We start from the raw sequence: 20,148 nt of genomic DNA, 5'->3' as shown, positions 1-20,148 counted from the left end.
AGACCTGTGGAACAGAACAGAGCCCTCAGAAATAATGCCACATATCTACAACTATCTGATCTTCGACAAACCTGACAAAAACAAGCAACGGGGAAAGGATTCCCTATTTAATAAATGGTGCTGGGAAAACTGGCTAGCCATATGTAGAAAGCTGAAACTGGATCCCTTCCTTATGCCTTATACAAAAATTAATTCAAGATGGATTAAAGACTTACATGTTAGACCTAAAACCATAAAAACCCTAGAAGAAAACCTAGGCAATACCATTCAGGACATAGGCATGGGCAAGGACTTCATGTCTGAAACACCAAAAGCAATGGCAACAAAAGCCAAAATTGACAAATGGGATCTAATTAAACTAAAGAGCTTCTGCACAGCAAAAGAAACTACCATCAGAGTGAACAGGCAACCTACAAAATGGGAGAAAATTTTTGCAACCTATGCATCTGAGAAAGGGCTAATATCCAGAATCTACAAAGAACTCAAACAAATTTACAAGAAAAAAACAAACAACCCCATCAAAAAGTGGGTGAAGGATATGAACAGACACTTCTCAAAAGAAGACATTTATGCAGCCAAAAAACATGTGAAAAAATGCTCATCATCACTGGCCATCAGAGAAATGCAAATCAAAACCACAGTGAGATACCATCTCACATCAGTTAGAATGGTCTAAAATCAGGAAACAACAGGTGCTAGAGAGGATGTGGAGAAATAGGAACACTTTTACACTATTGGGACTGTAAACTAGTTCAACCATTGTGGAAGTCAGTGTGGTGATTCCTCAGGGATCTAGAACTAGAAATACCATTTGACCCAGCCATCCCATTACTGGGTATATACCCAAAGGATTATAAATCATGCTGCTATAAAGACACATGCACACGTATGTTTATAGCGGCACTATTCACAATAGCAAAGACTTGGAACCAACCTAAATGTCCAACAACAATAGACTGGATTAAGAAAATGTGGCATATATACACCATGGAATACTATGCAGCCATAAAAAATGATGAGTTCATGTCCTTTGCAGGGACATGGATGAAGCTAGAAACCATCATTCTTAGCAAACTATTGCAAGGACAAAAAACCAAACACCGCATGTTCTCACTCATAGGAGGGAAATTAACAATGAGAACACTTGGACACAGGAGGGGGAACATCACACACTAGGGACTGTTGTGGGGTGGGGGTAGGGGGTAGGGATAGCATTAGGAGATATACCTAATGCTAAATGATGAGTTAATGGGTGCAGCACACCAACATGGCACATGTATACCTATGTAACAAACCTGCACATTGTGCACATGTACCCTAAAACTTAAAGTATAATAATAATAAAATTTAAAAAAAAGAAAATTAAAGACATTATGCTGAATGAAACAAGCCAGACACAAAAGGACAAATACAGTCACGTCTTCACTATATAATGACATTTCAGCCAACTACAGATACAATAGTGGTACCTAAGATGGTAATGACATATTTTTACTGTACCTTTTCTATGTTTAAATGCACAAATACTTACCATTCTGTCACAACTGCCTACAGTATTTAGTACAAGAACATGCTGTACAGGTCTGTAGCCTGAGGGCAATAGGCCATACCAGATAACCTAGCTGTGTAGTAGGCTGGACAATCTAGGTGTGTAACTACACTCTACGATGATTGACAATGACCAAATTGCCTAACAACACATTCTCAGAAATAATGTTAAATGATGTATGGCCATAGCATATGATTCCACTTATATGAGGTACCTAGAATAGTCAAACTCACAGACAGAAAGTAGAACACAGGTTACAGGGGGCTGGGGGTAGGGGAAGGAGTTACCGCCCCATGCATGCAGAGCCTCTGTTTGGGGCAGTGAGAAAGCCCTGGAAATAGATAGCAGTACTGGATGCACAGCACTGTGAAGTACTTAGTGCCACTGAATCCAACACTTGGCCATTTTAGTCAAGTTCATATATATATATATATATATGATCACAGTTTTTAAAAATCTTTAAAATTCTGGATATCTCATTCCTGGGCTGGAGCAGGGGAAGGCAGGGCCACGGGGGCAGGGAGCGACAGACAGCCGGCAGCCCTCTGTACCTTGGGTCTCATAGTAGACGATGCCTGCAAAATGGTTGATGCCAAACTGGGTCTCGTGGTTGTTCTTGGGGGGAATGTAGTTGGCGTTGAGCTTGTGCTGGGAGTTCAGCTTGTGTAACATGGTGGTGTCTGTGCCCTGGGGAGTGGAGGGGCAGCTGTGAGCCCACTCTCTCCTCCATGGGCCCCACTCCCCTCCCTGCCCATGTCTTTGCACCCTGTATCTTCTTCAGGAGCTTCCCCTGCTTTTATTTCTACCTCACATAGGCGCTCTCTGGAACCCCATTTCCCCATCTGTTAAGTGGATGAATTGGAACTACACAACTTTGAAAGTGCATTCTAGTTTAGACAATCGATTTCCCAAGATTAAAATCATGGATGCAATCCCCTCTCCCCCTCCCCAACTCTGAGATATATGCTGTGTCCTGAGCATCCATTCCATGCCAACTGCATGCGTGGATCTTCATGGCCTGGCCCAGAACCCCGTGGACTGTAGGTGATTCCCAAATGGCAGATGCCTGTACTTGAATTGGCCCCGGAGCCAACTTGAGAGGTGGGTAATCATTAGTCCTATTTTGCAGATGAGGAAAGCTGGGGCTCAGAGTAGGGAAGGAAGCTGTGCGCACCCAAGACCCTGGGAGGCGACGGCAGGACCGGCCCACCTTGGGGAACTTGCTCTCCTCATCGATGAGGGAGATGATGTTCATGGGCTTGTTGGCGATCATATCCAGGGCGTCCTGGTTGTCGGTGAACTCGATGTGCAGCCAGTCAATGCTCTCCAGGTCATACTCCTCCTGCTCCAGCTTGAACACGTGCCGCACAAAGAACTGCTGCAGGTGCTCATTGGCGAAGTTGATGCAGAGCTGCTCAAAGCTGCAGGGGCACAGGGATGGGGTAAGGGTGTTGTTCAGGCCCCACCCTGCTGTTCAGGGCCTGGCCCTGCCTCCAACTGCAGCATGGCCTTTAGCAAGCTGTCCCCATCATGGAGTCCAAACTGAGAGGCGAGGGGAATTGTCAAGTCCACCTCCCTCCAGGTGCAGAGGAGGACACAGAGACCCAGCAAGGGCAAAAGACTTGCCTAGGGTCACTCCGTGAGCCAGAAAGAGAGCTAAGGCTTTTCAGCACTCTTTTCCTTGCATGATCAAGCTCTGGGGAGGACTGGGGATTGGCAGGTGGGCACTCAAACCCCAGGCAGACGCCTGGGAGAGAAAGAGCCCAGAGGCTGGCTGGTGGGCCATACAGGGACAAAAGTGGCCTTGGGAGGTGGGAAGGGGGTTGACAAGACTTGGGAAACAGAACCCCGGCTGCAGACATGGCCGAGCCACAGACACAGCCCAGTATGTTGAGTGTGGGTGTTTTGGTGCTGGAGGAGGGCTTTGAGACATCCAAACAGCAAGGGAACTGACATGACTTGCCAGGTCCTGACTTGCCAGCAGGAAGCGGGGCTCCAGGACCCACCTGTACGTGACGCCACCCATCAGCCCCTCACACGGCCCCTAAAAGGCACAGAATCCCAAGGGTGGCTGAGACCCCAACACAAGCGTGGCACAGGCCTGGCCTCTCTGCTTTGAGGCGCCTTGCAGCATGGATCTGAGCAGATCAGCAGTGGCCAGTGGGGCCTGGAGACCAGAGGTTTCCTCCCCAAGTGTTCAGGATGCGTACAGCCTCCTGACAACCCCAGCCAGGCTCAGCTGACCTTGGGGAGGTCAGGGACACAAGGGGATGGGAAGGAAGGGGAGAGGGACCACCGTGATGATGGAACAGCCTGGCAGAGTGTGCCAGGAAGCAACTAAATGTGCTTCGCAAGGGAGAGACGTGATATTTCTTATGTCCATATCAGGGAAGGAAATTCCCACGAGCAGAGCCCCATGCGGTACCTGTTCACAGCAAAGTTCTCGAACCCAAAGATGTCCAGGAGGCCGATGGACCTGCGAGAGTTCTTCACATCCTGGGAGGGAGGCTTGTAAATCGCTGCATTGATCTTGTCCACAATCCACACGAACAGCCGCCCGTAGATCCCCTGAAAGGCAGCGATCAGCCACTGGCACCAGCCACACCCTCCCCCGGGGGACAGGCCAGGCTCCTGGACCCTTCGTGGCCTGGCTCCCGCCCAGCCCTTGCATGAAACCCCCAACCCTTTACTTGAGCTGTTCCCTCTGCCTGGAGCCCCCTTATCGTGCTTGAACAGTTCCTACACATTTTTCAAGGCTCTGTTGAGATAACAGCTCCTCTCGGAGAAGGCTTCCCTGACCCTGCAGCAGGGGAAGGAGCCCTCCTTGGAGCTCTCATCTCTCTGTCCAACCCTGTTTATCTCTGAGGTCCCCAAACCCAGCCCAGGGCCTGATGCGATGGGTGAAGTCTTGATGAAGGGCAAACGTGTGGCTGTAGAAACAGGACCTGACCTAGACCCCCTCTTCTGTGTCTTCCGCAAAGAGACCAAAGAGAGTGTCCCTGGGAACAACATGGCTGATCAAAGCAGGCCAAAAGCCAAGGGCCTGGGCAGCCAGAGCTAGGAAGGCCCCAGAGGAGCATGGGCACCCGGGACTCGAGGAAGGCCGACTGCAGCCCAGGGGCAGGCAGGGGAGGCGGCCCAGACATCTACCCACCTCCCAGGACTCCTTGGCACCTGCCCATCAAGAGCCCAACTTCCTGAGGGGTAGGGCGAGCAAGCGGCCCCTTCCCGCCAGCCCACCTTTACGAAGGCATCGCGTACGTCCAGTGCCTGTTCCCTGCTCAGTGGGGTGGACACTGTCTCCCCGCGGGTGATGAGGGTGCGGCTGGTCAGGCAGCTCATCAGGTCTGGGGGGTTCACCTGGTGCAGGCAACACCCCAGGTGCTCACCCGCCAGCCTGCCCCTCCCTCCACCCACACCCAGACCCCTCCACTTTCCAGCACTGGCCTGGCCCAGACCACTGCCTCCACTAAGCACGCCTGCCCCAGGGCCCACGGCCAAATCCTCCCCAGACATGGAAACCTGCCCCAGCGCTGCCTGGAAGGAACTTCTCTCTCCTTGACAGCCCCACTTAACTCCCTCCAGCATGTCACCTGTCCCTTCTAGGACCAGCCCTGACTCTGGCTTTATTCAACCCGGTTTTCCAACCCTAATAAGTGTCTGCTAAAAGACAGACAGACTCAATGCATTTGACCCAGGGACACCAGTGCCCTTTGCCCAGATGTGGAGACTGAGGCCCAGAAGGCAGGGATGACTCACCCAGGATCGCATAGCCCAGGGCATCACAGGGCCCCCGCCTGCCCTGCCATCCCCACAGAAACTCCTTCAGGACCTGTGCCTAGCACACGACCTGCACACGGTTGCTTCTCCATATTGAACAGAACTCTCCAAACCAGAGGGTCCCAGCAACGTGGTTCCTACATCCCAGCCCCCGGTGAGCTTGAACTCAACCCTTCAGAGGGACAGAAGTCATGGAGGGGAGAGAGGCCGGGCACTGACCTCAAGCAAGGATGCAGCTGTGGCCAGTGATGGGGAGAAGAGGACCTCACAGGCATCCAGGTTTTCAAATGTGCGGGCTGTTGGCAGCAAGGCGCACAGCATCAGGGGAGGGAGGGTGGGCAACAGGGGCAAGGGGACAGTCCTAAGAGGTCTAGGCTGCCACTCCTGCTGCCGGGGTCCTGCCCTGTCCAGGGAGGGCATCAGCACTGTGACTAAATGCTTCCCCGGGTCAAGGTGTATTTGGTTAATGTTCTCACCATGAGTCTGCAGGCAACATGAGGGTAGGGACCATGTATGCCCCGCACATGGCACCATGACTGGCATTCGAGGAATAGACACTGGTCATTGCAGCTGTCTCCCCACTCCCAGGGCTCTTGGCAGCAGCCATGGCTCCTGTTAGACAAGCTTTGGATCCCCTCCCCAACATGTGCTCTGTTCTCAGGACCTTTGCACAAGCTCTTCCTTCTGTCAGCTTACCCTTTCCTGTGTCCCTTAGTCTTTCGAGATGCCTAGACTGTGATCTCCTTAGTGCTGGGATCATTCATTCTCTGGGCACATTTCCTGGGGCTCCTACTCTGCCTGGGGACCATGCTGGGAACCAGGGGCAAGAGCAGAGTGGGACCCACCACTTGCCTCAGGGGACCACCTCCCAGCCTGGCACATAGTGGGTGTCCAAGAATGTTAGATGAGTGAACACGTTCCCTTCCCTAGCCTTCTCCATTTCCAAAGATGGCTATCCAGTCACTCACACCTTAGAGTGAATTAGTTCAAAGATTTACCCTCTCTGTAAGACATCTGACTTTAAGGAAGATACCAAATTTGAAGTGAGTCTTAAAGGGTCCATAGACAACTCCCAATATACTTTAACTGTACCTCTCCGTGGTGGACTGTCAGCATAGCAACACCACACCCACCGCTGATTTCAAGCTAGCAGACCTGTTCAAATCTACCCACAGGCGAATTCTTCCCAGATTCCATCCCAAAGAGGGCACGTGCTAGGACAGAAACTGAGTCGACAATACCATGTGGGCAGCAAGGCACTGCACTGCCCTTGGCGCAGGGGTGGGGCAGGGCGAGTGCGGCGCAGCCTCACCCTCATACTGCAGGTTGCCCAGGTGCAGGATGGCGGCCAGGAGCTTCGAGATCTCCCAGTTCTCGGTATCAGTGAACATCAGCACCTTCATGGCGGAGCGGATGTTGGCGTACTCCTGGCTGTCCACCCGGCCCTCACAGGTTATGCAGTTACCCTGGTGGGCAGGGTGGGAGAGTGGGATGCAGGAGGATGTCAGCGTACCCCCAGAGGGGCAGTGCCTGGCTGCCTGCCCAAAAGACCCTTCTGCCTGACAGGCCAGGCCAGCCCGGGGTCCCAGGTGCTGACCTCACCCGGTGAGCACCACAACTCCTCCAGAAAGTCTGGAGGGTCTCGAAAGCCTGGGCTTCCCAGGAACTCATTCTCCACATCTGGGGCTGCTGGTGCCCCTTCTTCCCATGAAGAGCAGGCGGGTCATTGATGCCAGGCCAGCCCCTGTTGCCCATCTGGCAGTCACAGCACTTAGGCCCTACTAGGCTCCTGCAGCCCCCCAGGGATACCCACTATCAGGGACTCGACCCCCTAGGCAGGTACTGCCTGGTGTAGACAGAGGAGAGGTAACTGCATACAAGCAGGGCTTCAACAGTGGGCACACCCCATTCTCTGTGTGTCTACAAGATGTGTGTGTGTGTGTGTGTGTGCATGCACGTGTGTGCCAGCCAGCTACAGGAAGTGTCCAGGGACACCTGTCACACCTACAACATACACATGCACACACACATATACGCTTCAGGTGCCATAGCCCACACTTACATCCATGTGGCCTGGCCCACCCCAGCCCAGCCCAGGCAACCAGACATGGGCTCTCCCCATGGTTAAAGGAGTGGTGCTCCCCAAGACAGCCTGCTGTGTGCATGCCCCGAGGTCCCCCACCCTTTGCTTGGTGGCAGCAATGGCCAGGGGGCCACTTCTCCTTGGTGTCCAGACAAGACAGAAAGAAGCTGGCACCTGAGCCCTGTGACCAGTGAGACCTCAAGGCTGAGTCTGCAGCAGCCAACTCCCTGCAATCCTAGGGTGGGTGCCCCTCTACCCAGGGGCCCGCCTGGGCCTCACCATGGCCAAGTAGTTGTAGTTAGAGGCCTGGCCCAAGCCCAGCTTCTTCTTCTGATCCTCACTCATGCCCTCCAGCATGCAGTAGAACACGTGGTAGTTCCTTTCATCCGGGGCCTGAAAATGTGGGCACAGTGTTGGGGGCCAGGGGAGGAGGGTCGGAGGAGGCCATCAGGAACTAGCCTGGGATGACGGTTTACTATTTTAACAAACGGCTTGTGGAGAAGCCCATCGGTGGGTTTCACGGTGGGATTTCCAGCACAGAGGCAAGCAGGCAGCAATACGGACAGGTGGAGGAGCATCAGGACCACGCAGACCCCTGAGGCTAGGGTCCTGGGTCTATTCCTGCATCCCTGGGGCTCAGGCCCACCTGGCGACAGACACGCGACTTCTCCAGCAGGTACTGCTCAATCTTGGCGCCTTCAATGGCGCCCCGCTTGTTGAAATGGATGTCGATGTACTTTCCGAAACGGCTTGAGTTGTCATTGCGGATGGTCTTGGCATTCCCGAATGCTGCGGAGTGAGTAGAGTGTCATTGGCAAAGCCCACTCCCGCCCCACTCCCTGGTCCCACCCTCGGAACCCTGGTCCTACCTTCCAGAATGGGGGTGGCCTCCAAGACCTGCTGCTCAATCCACGAGTGCTGCCCACTGATGGCTGCCAGGAACTGCAGGATCAGCTTTGTGCTCTCCGTCTTCCCGGCCCCAGATTCCCCACTGCAGAGGGAGGGAGTGGCAGGACCTGTAACAACCCACAGGGACTCCCCACCCAACTGGAACTCAGCCGAGGCTGCACCATCCACCAGCTCCCCCATCTGTAATATCGGCTGACAATATGGACCCTCCAGGGCTGGGGCAGGGCTCAAGGGCCCAGTGCTCCACCGCACTCTCCTTCACCTTCATTCAGACACAAATACCCCTGCATCCATACTTGCCATAGAGCACAACACATATTAGATGCTCAGTCAATGCTTTGTCTTTTACCCTCTGCCCAAAAGAAACTAAGAGCCTGAGATGTCAACTGACCATAACTTAACAGGAGCCAGCAGTAAACAAGGCTGGCCTCAAAAGCTAACGTGAGCTTTGGTAGCACAGAGATATAAGACCCGAGAAAGGGGAGGTGATTTCCTACATCGTTACACAGCACAGATTACGTAGGTCTGGTTCCTGAGGAGCTTGATGGCATTTCCGACAGCGCGGGCGATCCCTAGAGGTATCAGCAGAAGCGCACAGTTGGAGCTCTAGGTCCTAAGCCTGGAGCTCCACACAGGTGCTGGGCCGCCCACCTGATGATGCAGCACTGGTCGCGGCTGTTGCGTTTCATGTTGAAGTAGCAGTTGTCAGCGATGGCAAAGATGTGGGGGGGCATCTCCCCAATCTTCTTGTTGGTATACTGGCGGATGTGCTCTGGCGAGTAGATGGAGAGCAGCTGGTAGGGGTTCACAGCCACCAGGATGGAGCCCGTATACGTCTGCGGGCAGCAAGAGATGGGGAGCTCGCTGATTCCGTGTGGGAGACTCTGACTCTAGAAAGCTCTTGGGCTCTGCCCTGCTCCGGTGCTCTGGAGGGAAAAGTCCTGGCTTTGGAGTCATGTGGGTGGACCTGGAGCCAGAATCGGGCCTCCTTAGGAGCTGGGGCAGGGCCTTCCGTCCAGCACTGGGTCTGGCTCGGAGTTAGTGCTCAGTGACATTTGATGAAGAGAGAGGTGGAGTCTCTAAGCCTAGATTTCCTTCTCTTCATCTGTAAAATGAGCGTAACTGTTTGTGAAGATTAAAGGAGGTGATACCTTTTAAAATTCATGGCACACAGTAGGTACTCTGCAAATGCTGGCTCCCACCATCGCCTCCAGGCCCTGTATCCCAAACTTTAAGAGTGAAATTAATCAACGGGACCATGTCCAGGGGGAGGCCAGGTTGGTGAGGAAGAGGGGTGTGAGAAATTAGCCATAAAGAGCTGAAGGAGCTGGGGTAAGTGGCTTGGGGGCTGGGTGGGCCCCACTCTCTGTAGCACTGCCCCAGGACAGAGGGAGACACTGTGCTCTGTGGGACAGAGCACCTCCAGCCATCCTGGGCAGTGTAGGCACAGGGGCCAGGTGCACCTCAGATAGCCTTAAGGGGGTTCTCTACTTGGGCTCCTCTGTTAGTGCAAAAATCAGCTGTCTGTAGGCAAGGCTTCCTGTTGTGGGCTTGGGGTCCTGCCACAGGGGACAACAGCCTGGCCCTCCTGCCACCAGAGCAGGGTAAGGCACTCAGGGTTACTTCTCCCTCCTCCCACCCCACGTCTCAAACTTGAAAAGGTCAGGCAGGCCTAGCCCATAATTGGCAGTGGATGTATTGATATCCGGGGCCTGGAGAGGCTGAAGAAAGATGTCCAGGGGAGGTGACAGCCTGCCCTCCCCCTCCCATTCAGGGCTCAGTGCATCACAGCAGAGCTGCAGCTATGCCCCAGCAGCCTCAGCCTACTGTGGCCATGCAGGGAGAGTGTGGCTGTAGGCACCGCATGCTGGGGGAAATGCCCACCCTGGGGCAGGTGGGGCCAAGACCCAGGCTCCAGTCCTGGCCTTGGCTGGCCTGGACCAGGAGGGCTGGCCAGAAACTGCCCTTCTCTGGGCCCAGGAAGACCTTCATTTCCCACCTAAGCCTCTTCCTCCAATCAACCCATGGAGAGAAGCACTTGAGCCTCACTGTGCTGACCTACTAACCGTGCCACGAGAGCCAAGCAGGAAGAGCTGGGGTGGGGTGGGGGCAGGAGGCTGGAGGGGAGCAGCCAGGCCAAGCAGGCAGGCAGCCAAATAAGACACCAGCTGGAGCTGGCTCTCTGTGCCACACTCACCCGCCCTCCGCAGTTGGTCTGAGGTTGCAAAGTGCAGAGCAGAAGAAAAGGAAGCTGGTCAGTGGGGAACAGGGGCTACAAGAGAATTTTCCATGAATGGCACCCACATGGCCCAGGGCTGCTGAATTCTCAGATCAGGACCTGTGGACCCCCAGCCCACCAGGCCCTGCCCTCAGACCCCTCGGCCACCGTCCCCTACAGTTCAGCCCTGCCCAGCTCTGGGAACCGGCTAGATTCTGGTGGAAACCTGCATCAGACTAGGAACCAGGCCCAAAGAATGTCCCTTTGGCAAACCTCAGTTTGCTCATTTGTAAAAGGGGAGGTTAACACCCACCTCCCTTGGCTGTTGTAAAGACTAAAGGGCAAAGACATAACCTTTGCCAGGAGCCTGGTACATAAACGCCACTTTCCTTTCTCTCTTTTGAGGCAGAGTCTCGCTCTGTCGCCCAGGCTGGGTGCAGTGGCTCAATCTCAGCTCACTGTAACCTCCATCTCCTGGGTTCAACAGATTCTCCTGCCTCAGCCTCTCGAGTCGCTGGGATTCCAGGCATGTGCCACCATGCCCGGCTAAACTTTCTTCTTGATTTTTTCTTAATAATGTGATGCTCAGCCATCCGGCCCATGATCCCCACACAGCACAGGCTGATGCCATGCAGCCATTCAACAACCCTTTACTGAGACACACGGGGAGGCTGGGGTGTGAGGGCCCTGACGGAGGCACCTAGATTTCATGAGAGAGGGATGTAGGGGAGGGAGAGCCAGGGGGCCCACCCGCTGGTAGCAAGCACAGAGGCGTGAAAGGGCGTGACATTTGGGAGGTCTGCTGGTGAATGGTCACCCTGGCAGCTATGGAGGATGAATGGTGGTCACCCAGGCTGGAGGCAGAGGCTGTTTCAGACCTAATGGACCAGCTTCCGGGAGGCTGTCAGAGCAGGCTCCATGGCTACGTGCAAGGCACGGGCAGTCCAGAGAGGTACATGGGGGATGCTGAGATGCTGTGAGAAGCTGGCCCAGGGCTGGGGCCAGGCTTTCTCCCACCCATGGCACCCACAGCCTTCTCCACTCTGCCCACAGCCCAGAGGGTCCTCCTGCACATGAACCCTTCAGCCCTGAGCCTCCTGATGTCCCTACTTAATGCCACCAGCATATCCAGACCAGCGCTCCCCCTTCCCTCAAACCCTGCTCTCTCCAGCCTTCCCAACTCGACCAACAGCACCATCACATCCCTTGCCCAGGGCAGGAAACTGGGGAGCCCCTGGACACCGCTCCCTCATACCACTCCCACTCTCCATCTGCATGCCGCCTCCCTGGCCAGGCCACCCTCATTTCTCAGCAGCCCACTGCAGGTGCCTCACCACTGGACTCCCGGCTTCCACACTCAACCCCCCAACAATCTATCCTCCACTCGGAGCCACGAGGGCTTTTAAAAAAATCTAACCACATCATCCCTGCTGAAAACCCTCCAGCGGTTTCCCATAGCCTCTGGACAAAGTCCAAATCCTCTCCCTGCCCACAAGGCCCCAAGCCCTGGCCCCTGCCACCCTCGTCAACCTCAACTCACAACCAAGAGGCTCCATTCATATGAAACTTTCAGTTAAAAGCACCACACTCCATCCCCTGCCATCTCAGACCAGGGACACACTTCCCCTACCCCTTCATCCAGATAATTCCTTCTCATCCTTCGGTTCCAATCGGAGACGACACCTCCTCCAGGAAGCCAGGCACCTTCCTGTACAATCATCATACCCACAGGTCTCCTTCAGCATGCCCAGCTGACTCTACAGTCCCCGTTCAAGGCCTCTGTCCCCCAGGGCCTGGCACCATGCACGGCACATAGGAGATGCTCAGCAACGGTTGCTGAGTGGCCAAAAGAGCAACTAGATCAATGGGCGGGGAAGTACTGGGTGAACAGCATCCACTGCCAGCCACAGCAACCTGCAGGGAAGGTAGCGAGGGGACAGGCCTGCCAGCAGCATTGAGGCAGCCCCAGCCATGCTGATGGGACGGGCGGTCGGGATGTAGCCAGTGGAAAACCACAGAATACCGTGGGAGGGATGCTACCATCTGTGCAGAAAAAAAATGAATAATTTTTTATGTATGTATGTATGTATCTACCTAACTACTTATCTATCTACAAAACAAATAAGAGAAACGAGGCCTCTTTCCTCGGTGAGGAGGATTCTCTCCAGCAAGAGGGGCAAGAGCAAGCCCTGTTGGGCTCAGGACTTTGCAGCCCCCACCCCATCACTCCTTTTACTCCTCAGAAGGCCTCCGGAGGTGTGGTCATATCCCCACTTTGCAGATGAGAGAAGTGAGCCTCCAAGAAGTGGGGAGACTTGCAAGGTCACACAGCAGATGTGTGGGGGGTGGGGTGAATGGGAAACCCTGGCACCAGAGCCCCAGCTCTGGCCTCTCCATCTGGGCTTCCCCAAACCCCAGGAACGCACTCACGGGACCGACAGAGCCAGCAGCCGGGGTCTCCGGAAGAGGAGGCTGGCCACCACTGGCAATGAGGCCCTGGCCCTCTCCGGGCTTCTGTGCCCATCGGTCCTCCAAGGTCTCAGCACTGCTCCCTGAGCCCTCTGGCCTCTCTCTCTGACTCTAAGGATTCAGGTTGGCAGAGAATTAATGCCCAGCACAGACCTCTTGTTCAAATCCACAGTAGTAAAATCTGCCCTGTGGAGCCACAGTTTAGGTGGGGAGAGAGAAGGACTATTCCCACACCAGGGATACAGCACATGTGGTCCCTAGGGGTCCCCAGGCGGAGCTGAAGGGGCCTCTCTGAGGCCACAGTGATGTAGCAGGAATCAATTTCACCTCCTCCGGGAAGCACCCAGGCCTGTCGGCCCTGGGGACTTCGTTAACATTTAGCAGGTCATGGAGACCAAGAACACATTCTGGGACTCACAAGTCTTCCTAGAGCCACAAAGGTGCCCACTCCATGCAGTCTCCCTGTTGTGCCTAGGAAAGGCTGAGACCAGATAGGAATAGGGATGTCCCCAAGGGCACACGCCAAACTGGACACCAGCCTCCCACCTCCCAGACCAGGGCTCCAGCCTCTGCTCAGCATTAGGGAGCCCTGGGTCCCCACCAGCCCTTCCACCCAATGCGGGGACGGTCCTTGCTCTCTGGGACCATGCAGTGAGGGGTTGCTAAGTGTTCTCTGAGGGCCTTTCCTCATTCTGGAGTGGCTGGGGCTGATGTGTGGCCCTGGGATGCTCTCTTGGGCTCCTGGGGACAGGAAAGCTGGAAGCAGACGAGCCCAGGACAGACAGTCAAGAACAGAGCATCCACCGGCCCAAGGCTGTGAGCTGGCTATGGTAATCGGAGGAAATCCTGAGTGCACGTGCTGTGCCCAGGGTAACCCAATCCATGAAGGGACAGGGGGTTGCCACGGTTAGGGACAGGTTTGGTTTCTGGGTGGGATGATGGACCGGTTGCTTCTTCAAAGCCCTGCTCTAATCCTACCTCATCCACCAAGTCACAGAATCATGAACTCAGCGAGTCAAGGAAACCTCTTTGAATCCCGCAGTTCTTAAGCATGGATCTCCAGTCCAAGATACACTGAGAATCTAAGGTCGGCAGACTACTGGAGCTGAGGCCCTTCCAGGTGCCACAGCGTGGCTTCCTGGCCAGGGATTCTGGACAAGAAGGCAGCTTAGACACCTACCTGGGCCCCCACCCCGTCCCTCCACAGGGGATGGCCCTGCCTCCTCCCTCTCACCCAGAAAATAAGTCAGAAAGGTTATGGTGAGAACTTCAAATGAGGCAAATGGTTCAGATTTGGAGCCTTTCTGGAGAACCCATAAATCCCTGAAGTTATTTTCTTTGAAACCCTCCTGGAGGATGTAATGTCCAAGCTGTCCTCTGCTGGCCACCCAGGGATCGGCTCGCCACCCTCCTAATTTTACAAACAAGATTCACTGTGCCCACGGTGTCTGAAGTTTTTTCCTCCCTCTCCCTTATGAATCCTGTTTTTGCCTTTGTTCCTTGATGCAGGTGACCTACCGACTCTCTTGCGTGAGGACCGGCTTGCCTGCACTGTGGCTGACCCACATGCTTCATGCCCTTGAGCTATGCTGAGACGCTGGTCTGCAGGGGCCCGGCGGGACAACTTCCATTTCGCCCAGCTCCTCCCCTGAGATGGGGCCCTCTGCCTCCTCCTGACAGGAGAGTGGGCCTTGGGTTCCAGTCTCAGCACAGGGACAGTGACAAAGCATTGGCCCCGGAAGTACCCTGCAGGCAGGTGGACAGGCTCCCTGCTCACCTAAGGGTGGGACTGCCCAGGCCTGGGTGAGTGGCCACAGAGAACCCCAGGACCCACCAGTAGCCACTTGCCCTCCAGGGAGAGGAACAAAGAGGCTGCCAAGAAGTGGGGTGTAGACACCAGCGGGTCCCTGTGAGATACAGCGGGTGGGTGCCCTGGGCTCAAGTTCTAGCTCCTTCCCGCTGGCTGGGTGATGCTGATGACATCTGGAAGAGACCCCCATGCCCTGCCCCTCTGAGTGCAGGTGAGGCCTGACTGAGGGATAGAGTGAGAGGGGCTTTGTCAGTGCTAGAAGGCTCCCTGCAAAAGTCACTTCCTGTGCCCAAACAACGGACGGCAAGGAGCCACACATAGCCTCTCCTCTGCAGCCTGAAGCTGCAGAGGGATCTAGAGTCAGACAGTGGCTGAGGACCTCTCTGGCAGCTGAAGGGCCGTAATTCCAGGGCTCCTGACAGAGACTGCACCCCTGGCCCTGAGAGCTCCTTGCTGTGATTCTTCAGTGACAACACCTGGGGCTCCCTGAGACTTTTCCAGCCCTGGGCCCTGGCACCCCTTCATGGTCCCGACAACCTGAGGGACACTGTGCCTGCCGATCGCTTGCCGGCATGGCCCTGCCTCCAGCATTTATTCATGCCATGCCCCCTCCTGAATGCCATCTCTACCAGCCAACCTCACCCACCTCCAGAAGCCCAAACACCACTCCTCTGAGCTGGGAGCGACATCACTCCTGCAGACCCCACACCTCCTCCAGTAATGCCTCTAGTACCAGCCTTCCCTGGGCCTGGGTCTCGAGATAATCAGGCCAGCCCTGCATCAGAGGGGTCCCTCCTGCTCCCTGCTGGGGGTTGCACATCCTTGGTTTCCTTTGCCCTTGGGCTGCTGGAGGACGAGGCTGTGTCAGAAGCAGGCAGTGACCTGGGCACGGCACAGCTCTGGGCCTGGCTGAACCTGTGGAGTCTCAGTTTCCCTGTCTGCAACTGGGCTATTGGGCTAGAGCAGCAGTTCTCAGGGTGTGGACCAAAGACGCCTAGGGGGTCCAAGACCCTTGCAGGAAGTCTGCAAAGCCTTCTCTTTTCCAACTACACATCTGTGAGGCCAGATTTTCTTCATACACTTCAGCCAAAATATCACATCAGACTGGACATGAAGCAGAGATGAGAAACCAGTTGGCTTTATTAAGCCAGACATTAAACAGATTTGAAAAAATCTGTAAAAACAATGCTACCCTTCTCACCATTTTTATTATTTTGGGAAATGTCATTTTTAGTAAAAATGTTATTTATATTATAATAGATTTATTATGGTTACTTTTTCAAAAATGAATACTTTTCTAAATGTCTCAGCTTTAACTTCTAATATGGCAAATATCAACAGATATAACCCAGTACACAGAAGTCCTTTGGGATCCTCAATAATTTTTAAGAACATAAAGGGTTCCTGCAACCAAAAAGTGTGAGAACCTCTAGAGTATATGATCTCCACGGGCTCTTATTGCTCTGCTCTTCTCTGAGCTCAGCCTCTTGGAATCTGCTCTGTCCTGGCTGGGGAAGACATCTTTATTTGTCCTCCCCATTTGAAGGTGGAGGAGAGTGGTGTGTGTGTGTGTTTCTAATATTAAGGTTTGAGGGGTGGAGGAGCAGAGCATGTTCCCTCCTTTAGCACCCTCCTGAGGATATCCATCCATCCCTATCCATCCTCTCCTGGCCCTGAGGCCTGATGGCAGGTCCTAGTCCCTTAGCAAATGCCCAGCAGAGCTGCCCTCCTGTGCCTGGGCAAAGCACCAAGCCGCTCACTGACTCCGCCCTGGCCTCCCATTGGTTTCAAGGCCTGGAGAGGCACATGAAAACTGTGTAGTACAAACCGCTCCCCACCCCAACCACAGACCACAAAAGCCACGGCCCAAGAGGATGAGCCCCCCGCCAAGCGGCTGCCTGCAGATGGGCCCCAGCTGCACAGCGGACAAAGTCTCAGGAGGCAGGGCCGGAGGCAAGACGGGCGGGGTGGGGCGGAGTGGGCAGGGCGGGGCCTGAGGGTGCCTGGACCGGCACCGGGCGGAGTGGCACTCACGTAGATGAGGTGGTCCCGGTAGCGGATAAGCAGGTTGCGCAAGATGCCCGCCTCGTTGAGGTCCCCCAGGCGGATCATGTCCTGCACGCCGTGGACCGACGTGGGGTGCATAGGCTTGATGTGCGTTGCGTTCTGCGGGGAGATCCAGTGTTCCTGCGGGGAGCCAGAACGTCAGCGTGCTCTCCTGGGGGCCAGGCTGCGCACTTCAGGGGAAGGGGCCAGGACGGGCGGGAGCGAGGGGTGAGTGCCAACCCGGGTAAGGGCCTCGACCTCTCTCGCAGCCAAACACTGTCAGTTCTAACAGGGTTGAGTCAGGATGGTATCAGCCACCTCTACCCCTCAAGGACTGCTCCTTCTCTTAGGAGATTTTCTCGCAGACCTAAGAGGTGGGCAGGGCAGGGATTTTGGCCCCACCTGACTGTTGTCAGTAAGGGGATCAGAGTTCCCTCAGGCCCTTTGCAGGATGGAGTGGAAAGGGTAATAATTAGAGGTAGACAAGCTTGGTCTCAAATTCAGGCTCCAGTAAAAAATAAAGAAAGAAAGAAAAAAACACACATTAAAAAGTGATTTCAGATAGTGCCAAGAATACCTCAACAGGTGTATGTGGTGGAGTCATGGGGGGAGCTGCTTGAGATGGGGTGGTCAGGGACTGCCCCTCCAAGGAGGTGGCATATGAGCTGAGGCATGAAGGAAGAGAAAGAGACCACTGTAAAAAGATTAGGGGGAGGGGGTCAGAGGGCTCCAGGCCCGGGGAACAGCAAAACAACGCCTCAGGCTGGCAAAGGCTTGGCACGTTCAAGGGAAAGCTGGAAGGCAGGGAGGTAGTAGTGCTGATGGGGAGAAGTGGACCCACCCAGGAGGTATTTCCTGGGGCTTGCTTATGACCTGTGAGAGCAAGGGGTGTGAACTCTCGGGACCTGTGAGCTGAAGTGGAGGACACAGGTTGCCTGCCCAGCTCTCCTTACTCTGCAATATTCCCCAGCTGCCTTGTGGTGGCAGATGGGTGAGCATTTGGGAAGTGCACCAGCTCTTTCAACAAGCTGGCAAAGCCCTGGTTTCCTCAGGGCCCTGGGGCCCTCCCCGCCCCCAGAGGGTCTCTAGCACCTTTGCAAAATCCCAGACTCTCAGGGAAGTGTGGCCATTGCCTGAGAGTACCTCAGCCCTCCCATCCCCCAATGCCATGACCCAGTAGCCCCAGGACCTGCCTTTTGGGGGGAAAGGGGACCTCTCTGCCACCTCCCAGCTCAGGCCCTGAGACTCGCTGAGCAGATGTGATGCACATGCCATGGCCTCCCCGACCTGCTCCTCCTCCGGGTCCCTTCTGGCATAGTGAACCCCAACAGCTGGACACTAGCAGGAATCGACATCAGCTCCCACCACCACTACCCCAGTCCAACAGGTCACCCAGTCCTGCCCATTCAACCCTCTAAAAGGCTGCTGAGTGGGCAGTGCCCTCCTCACCACCCTCAAGCCCATAACCTGATTGAGACCATCGTCTCTCACTGGCCCGGCCCTGGCCTCTTGCTGTCCTCATCTTACCTCCAGCTCTTCCATCAACTCCCTCGTCCCCCCGGCCTTTCCTGAGGCACCCTCCTGACCCTGTCACTCTGGGGCTCTCAGCCCTTCCCTGACTCCCCTGGGCTCCTCAGCCTGGCATCAAGGGCCAGCATGCGCTAGACACAGGGACCCCTAGCCTCCATCCCTGCTACCCCCGGTACTTCCTAGCCAGGGAACACGGGTTTCATGTCCCCAAAGGCCTCTGTGACTTCGCTCCACTGTCCCCTCTACCTTCTTTCTCCTTAGCCTTCGAGGCTTGGCTCGGAGGTTTCCCAGTTTCTGAAGCCTCCCCTGACAGTGCTGGCCACCCTCACATGCTCCATCTGTGCCGTCCCCCTGCCTCCAGGGCCACATCTCAGGCCACGGTGCCTCACACAGGGGCTGGGCACAAATGATGCGGCAGGGAGCCTCTGATGGGACAGATGGCTGGCTGGTGACTGCGGGGGACCAGGTCTGAATGAGAGGCAGAAGTCAGTCATGGAGAGACCCCAGAAATCCCTTATTCCAGCCCCCTCACTTCACATGAGAAAACAGGCTCGGAGGAGGGTGGCAGCCTGCCTAGGCCTTCAGGGGGATTAGGGGCTGTGCTGGACAGAAACTGCCCCACCCCAGTTTCCCTGACACTCCACGGCACTTCTGGGCCAGCAGCACTTCAACGCGGGGCAGGCTTTCACGCAGCCGCCTCAGGATGAGGGGGTGGGTGCTGACGTTAGGGAACCTGCCTGGACTTTCCAGTCCCGTGTGGAACATTCCTCTCTCCCAGGCACCCTATTTCTTATACAAGCTGATCCCGTTGGAAAATCCCCCCACGTGGTCCCTGCTCCCTGCCTCTATCCTAGGCCCCAGTGTGGACAGGAGGGGAGAGGGCTCCTGGGCAGGCTGTCTGCCGTCCCCACTTAACCCCAGCCTCAGGTCCCCACATCCCTCCCCATGACAGTTCAGCACACAGGTTGACAGTGCTCAGCCACGGCCTGACCCCGGACCCCTGAGCACATCAACTTGCCCTCCTGAGCCTGCATGTCCTCAGCTGTGAAATGGGAATGAGAGTAAGAATCCCTTCTTCCCAGGGGTTTTGGGAGGACTGATGGATGTGATCACGACATCCATCTTTGTGGACAGCTTTCTCCTGCCAGGTCTGTAGAGTGCTGCTGCTGGGTAAATGCTCAGCCAGAGCTGGGCATTGTCACTGCACTGCCTTGTGATTTACATTCGCCCCTCCAACATCCCTAAAAGAGAATCACTGACCCCATTTAACAGCGACGAGTCGGACTCAAGAGGGAAAATGACTTGCCCAGTAGCTGCGCTGCTCCCACTGTTTCCTGCGTGGGAGGACTCCCAACAGAGACCAGCACCCTGCAGGTCAAGGTCCACAGGTACCTACCAGGGGCCAAAGTGTAACCAGTGCAGTAGCTGAGGCCCTGGCCTGAAGAAATGCCAGCAACTGGGGGAGGGGAACATGGTCAATTCCAGGGACCAGGGATGCCTTTGGGAAAGAGCTAGCCTGGACTGAGCAGGGAAAACTTGCTACCTAGAGGAAGGGAAGGAGGGGTGTATCTGGCAACAGAAATGGCTTGGACAAAGGCGAGACACTGGGATTCCAGTGGGGACTGGAACCATAACCTTTCATTCATCACTCGGTGAGTCTTTGCCAAGAGCCTTCCCTGGGCAGACCCCTTGATGAACTCTGGGGAACCAGATGGGACCGGCCTGTTCCCTGCTCTCAAGTTGCTAGGAGTCTG

The 20,148-nt window shown here is 55.2% G+C and overlaps 1 protein-coding gene across 3 annotated transcripts in view; it reads right to left on the bottom strand.

Annotated features, from left to right (window-relative positions):
- The window catches only part of MYO7A (myosin VIIA), a 78,861-nt gene that overhangs the window by 56,762 nt on the left and 1,951 nt on the right, over positions 1-20,148 (bottom strand). For all 3 annotated transcript variants that reach the window (XM_055283025.2, XM_055283026.2, XM_063641402.1), the window contains exons 2-12: positions 16,853-17,005; positions 8,973-9,157; positions 8,282-8,403; positions 8,059-8,201; positions 7,692-7,805; positions 6,642-6,795; positions 5,549-5,625; positions 4,790-4,909; positions 3,975-4,117; positions 2,760-2,970; positions 2,101-2,236 (exon numbers count right to left, since the gene is read on the bottom strand). In XM_055283025.2, coding sequence (XP_055139000.1) covers positions 2,101-2,236; positions 2,760-2,970; positions 3,975-4,117; positions 4,790-4,909; positions 5,549-5,625; positions 6,642-6,795; positions 7,692-7,805; positions 8,059-8,201; positions 8,282-8,403; positions 8,973-9,157; positions 16,853-17,005 — 1,558 coding nt within the window. The remainder of the gene's footprint in view (positions 1-2,100; positions 2,237-2,759; positions 2,971-3,974; positions 4,118-4,789; positions 4,910-5,548; positions 5,626-6,641; positions 6,796-7,691; positions 7,806-8,058; positions 8,202-8,281; positions 8,404-8,972; positions 9,158-16,852; positions 17,006-20,148) is intronic.

Source organism: Symphalangus syndactylus, chromosome 6, assembly GCF_028878055.3.
Source record: "Symphalangus syndactylus isolate Jambi chromosome 6, NHGRI_mSymSyn1-v2.1_pri, whole genome shotgun sequence".
Taxonomy (NCBI): domain Eukaryota; kingdom Metazoa; phylum Chordata; class Mammalia; order Primates; family Hylobatidae; genus Symphalangus; species Symphalangus syndactylus.
Note: the sequence above shows the minus strand (reverse complement) of the source record. Positions and strands in the feature narration are given on the sequence as shown.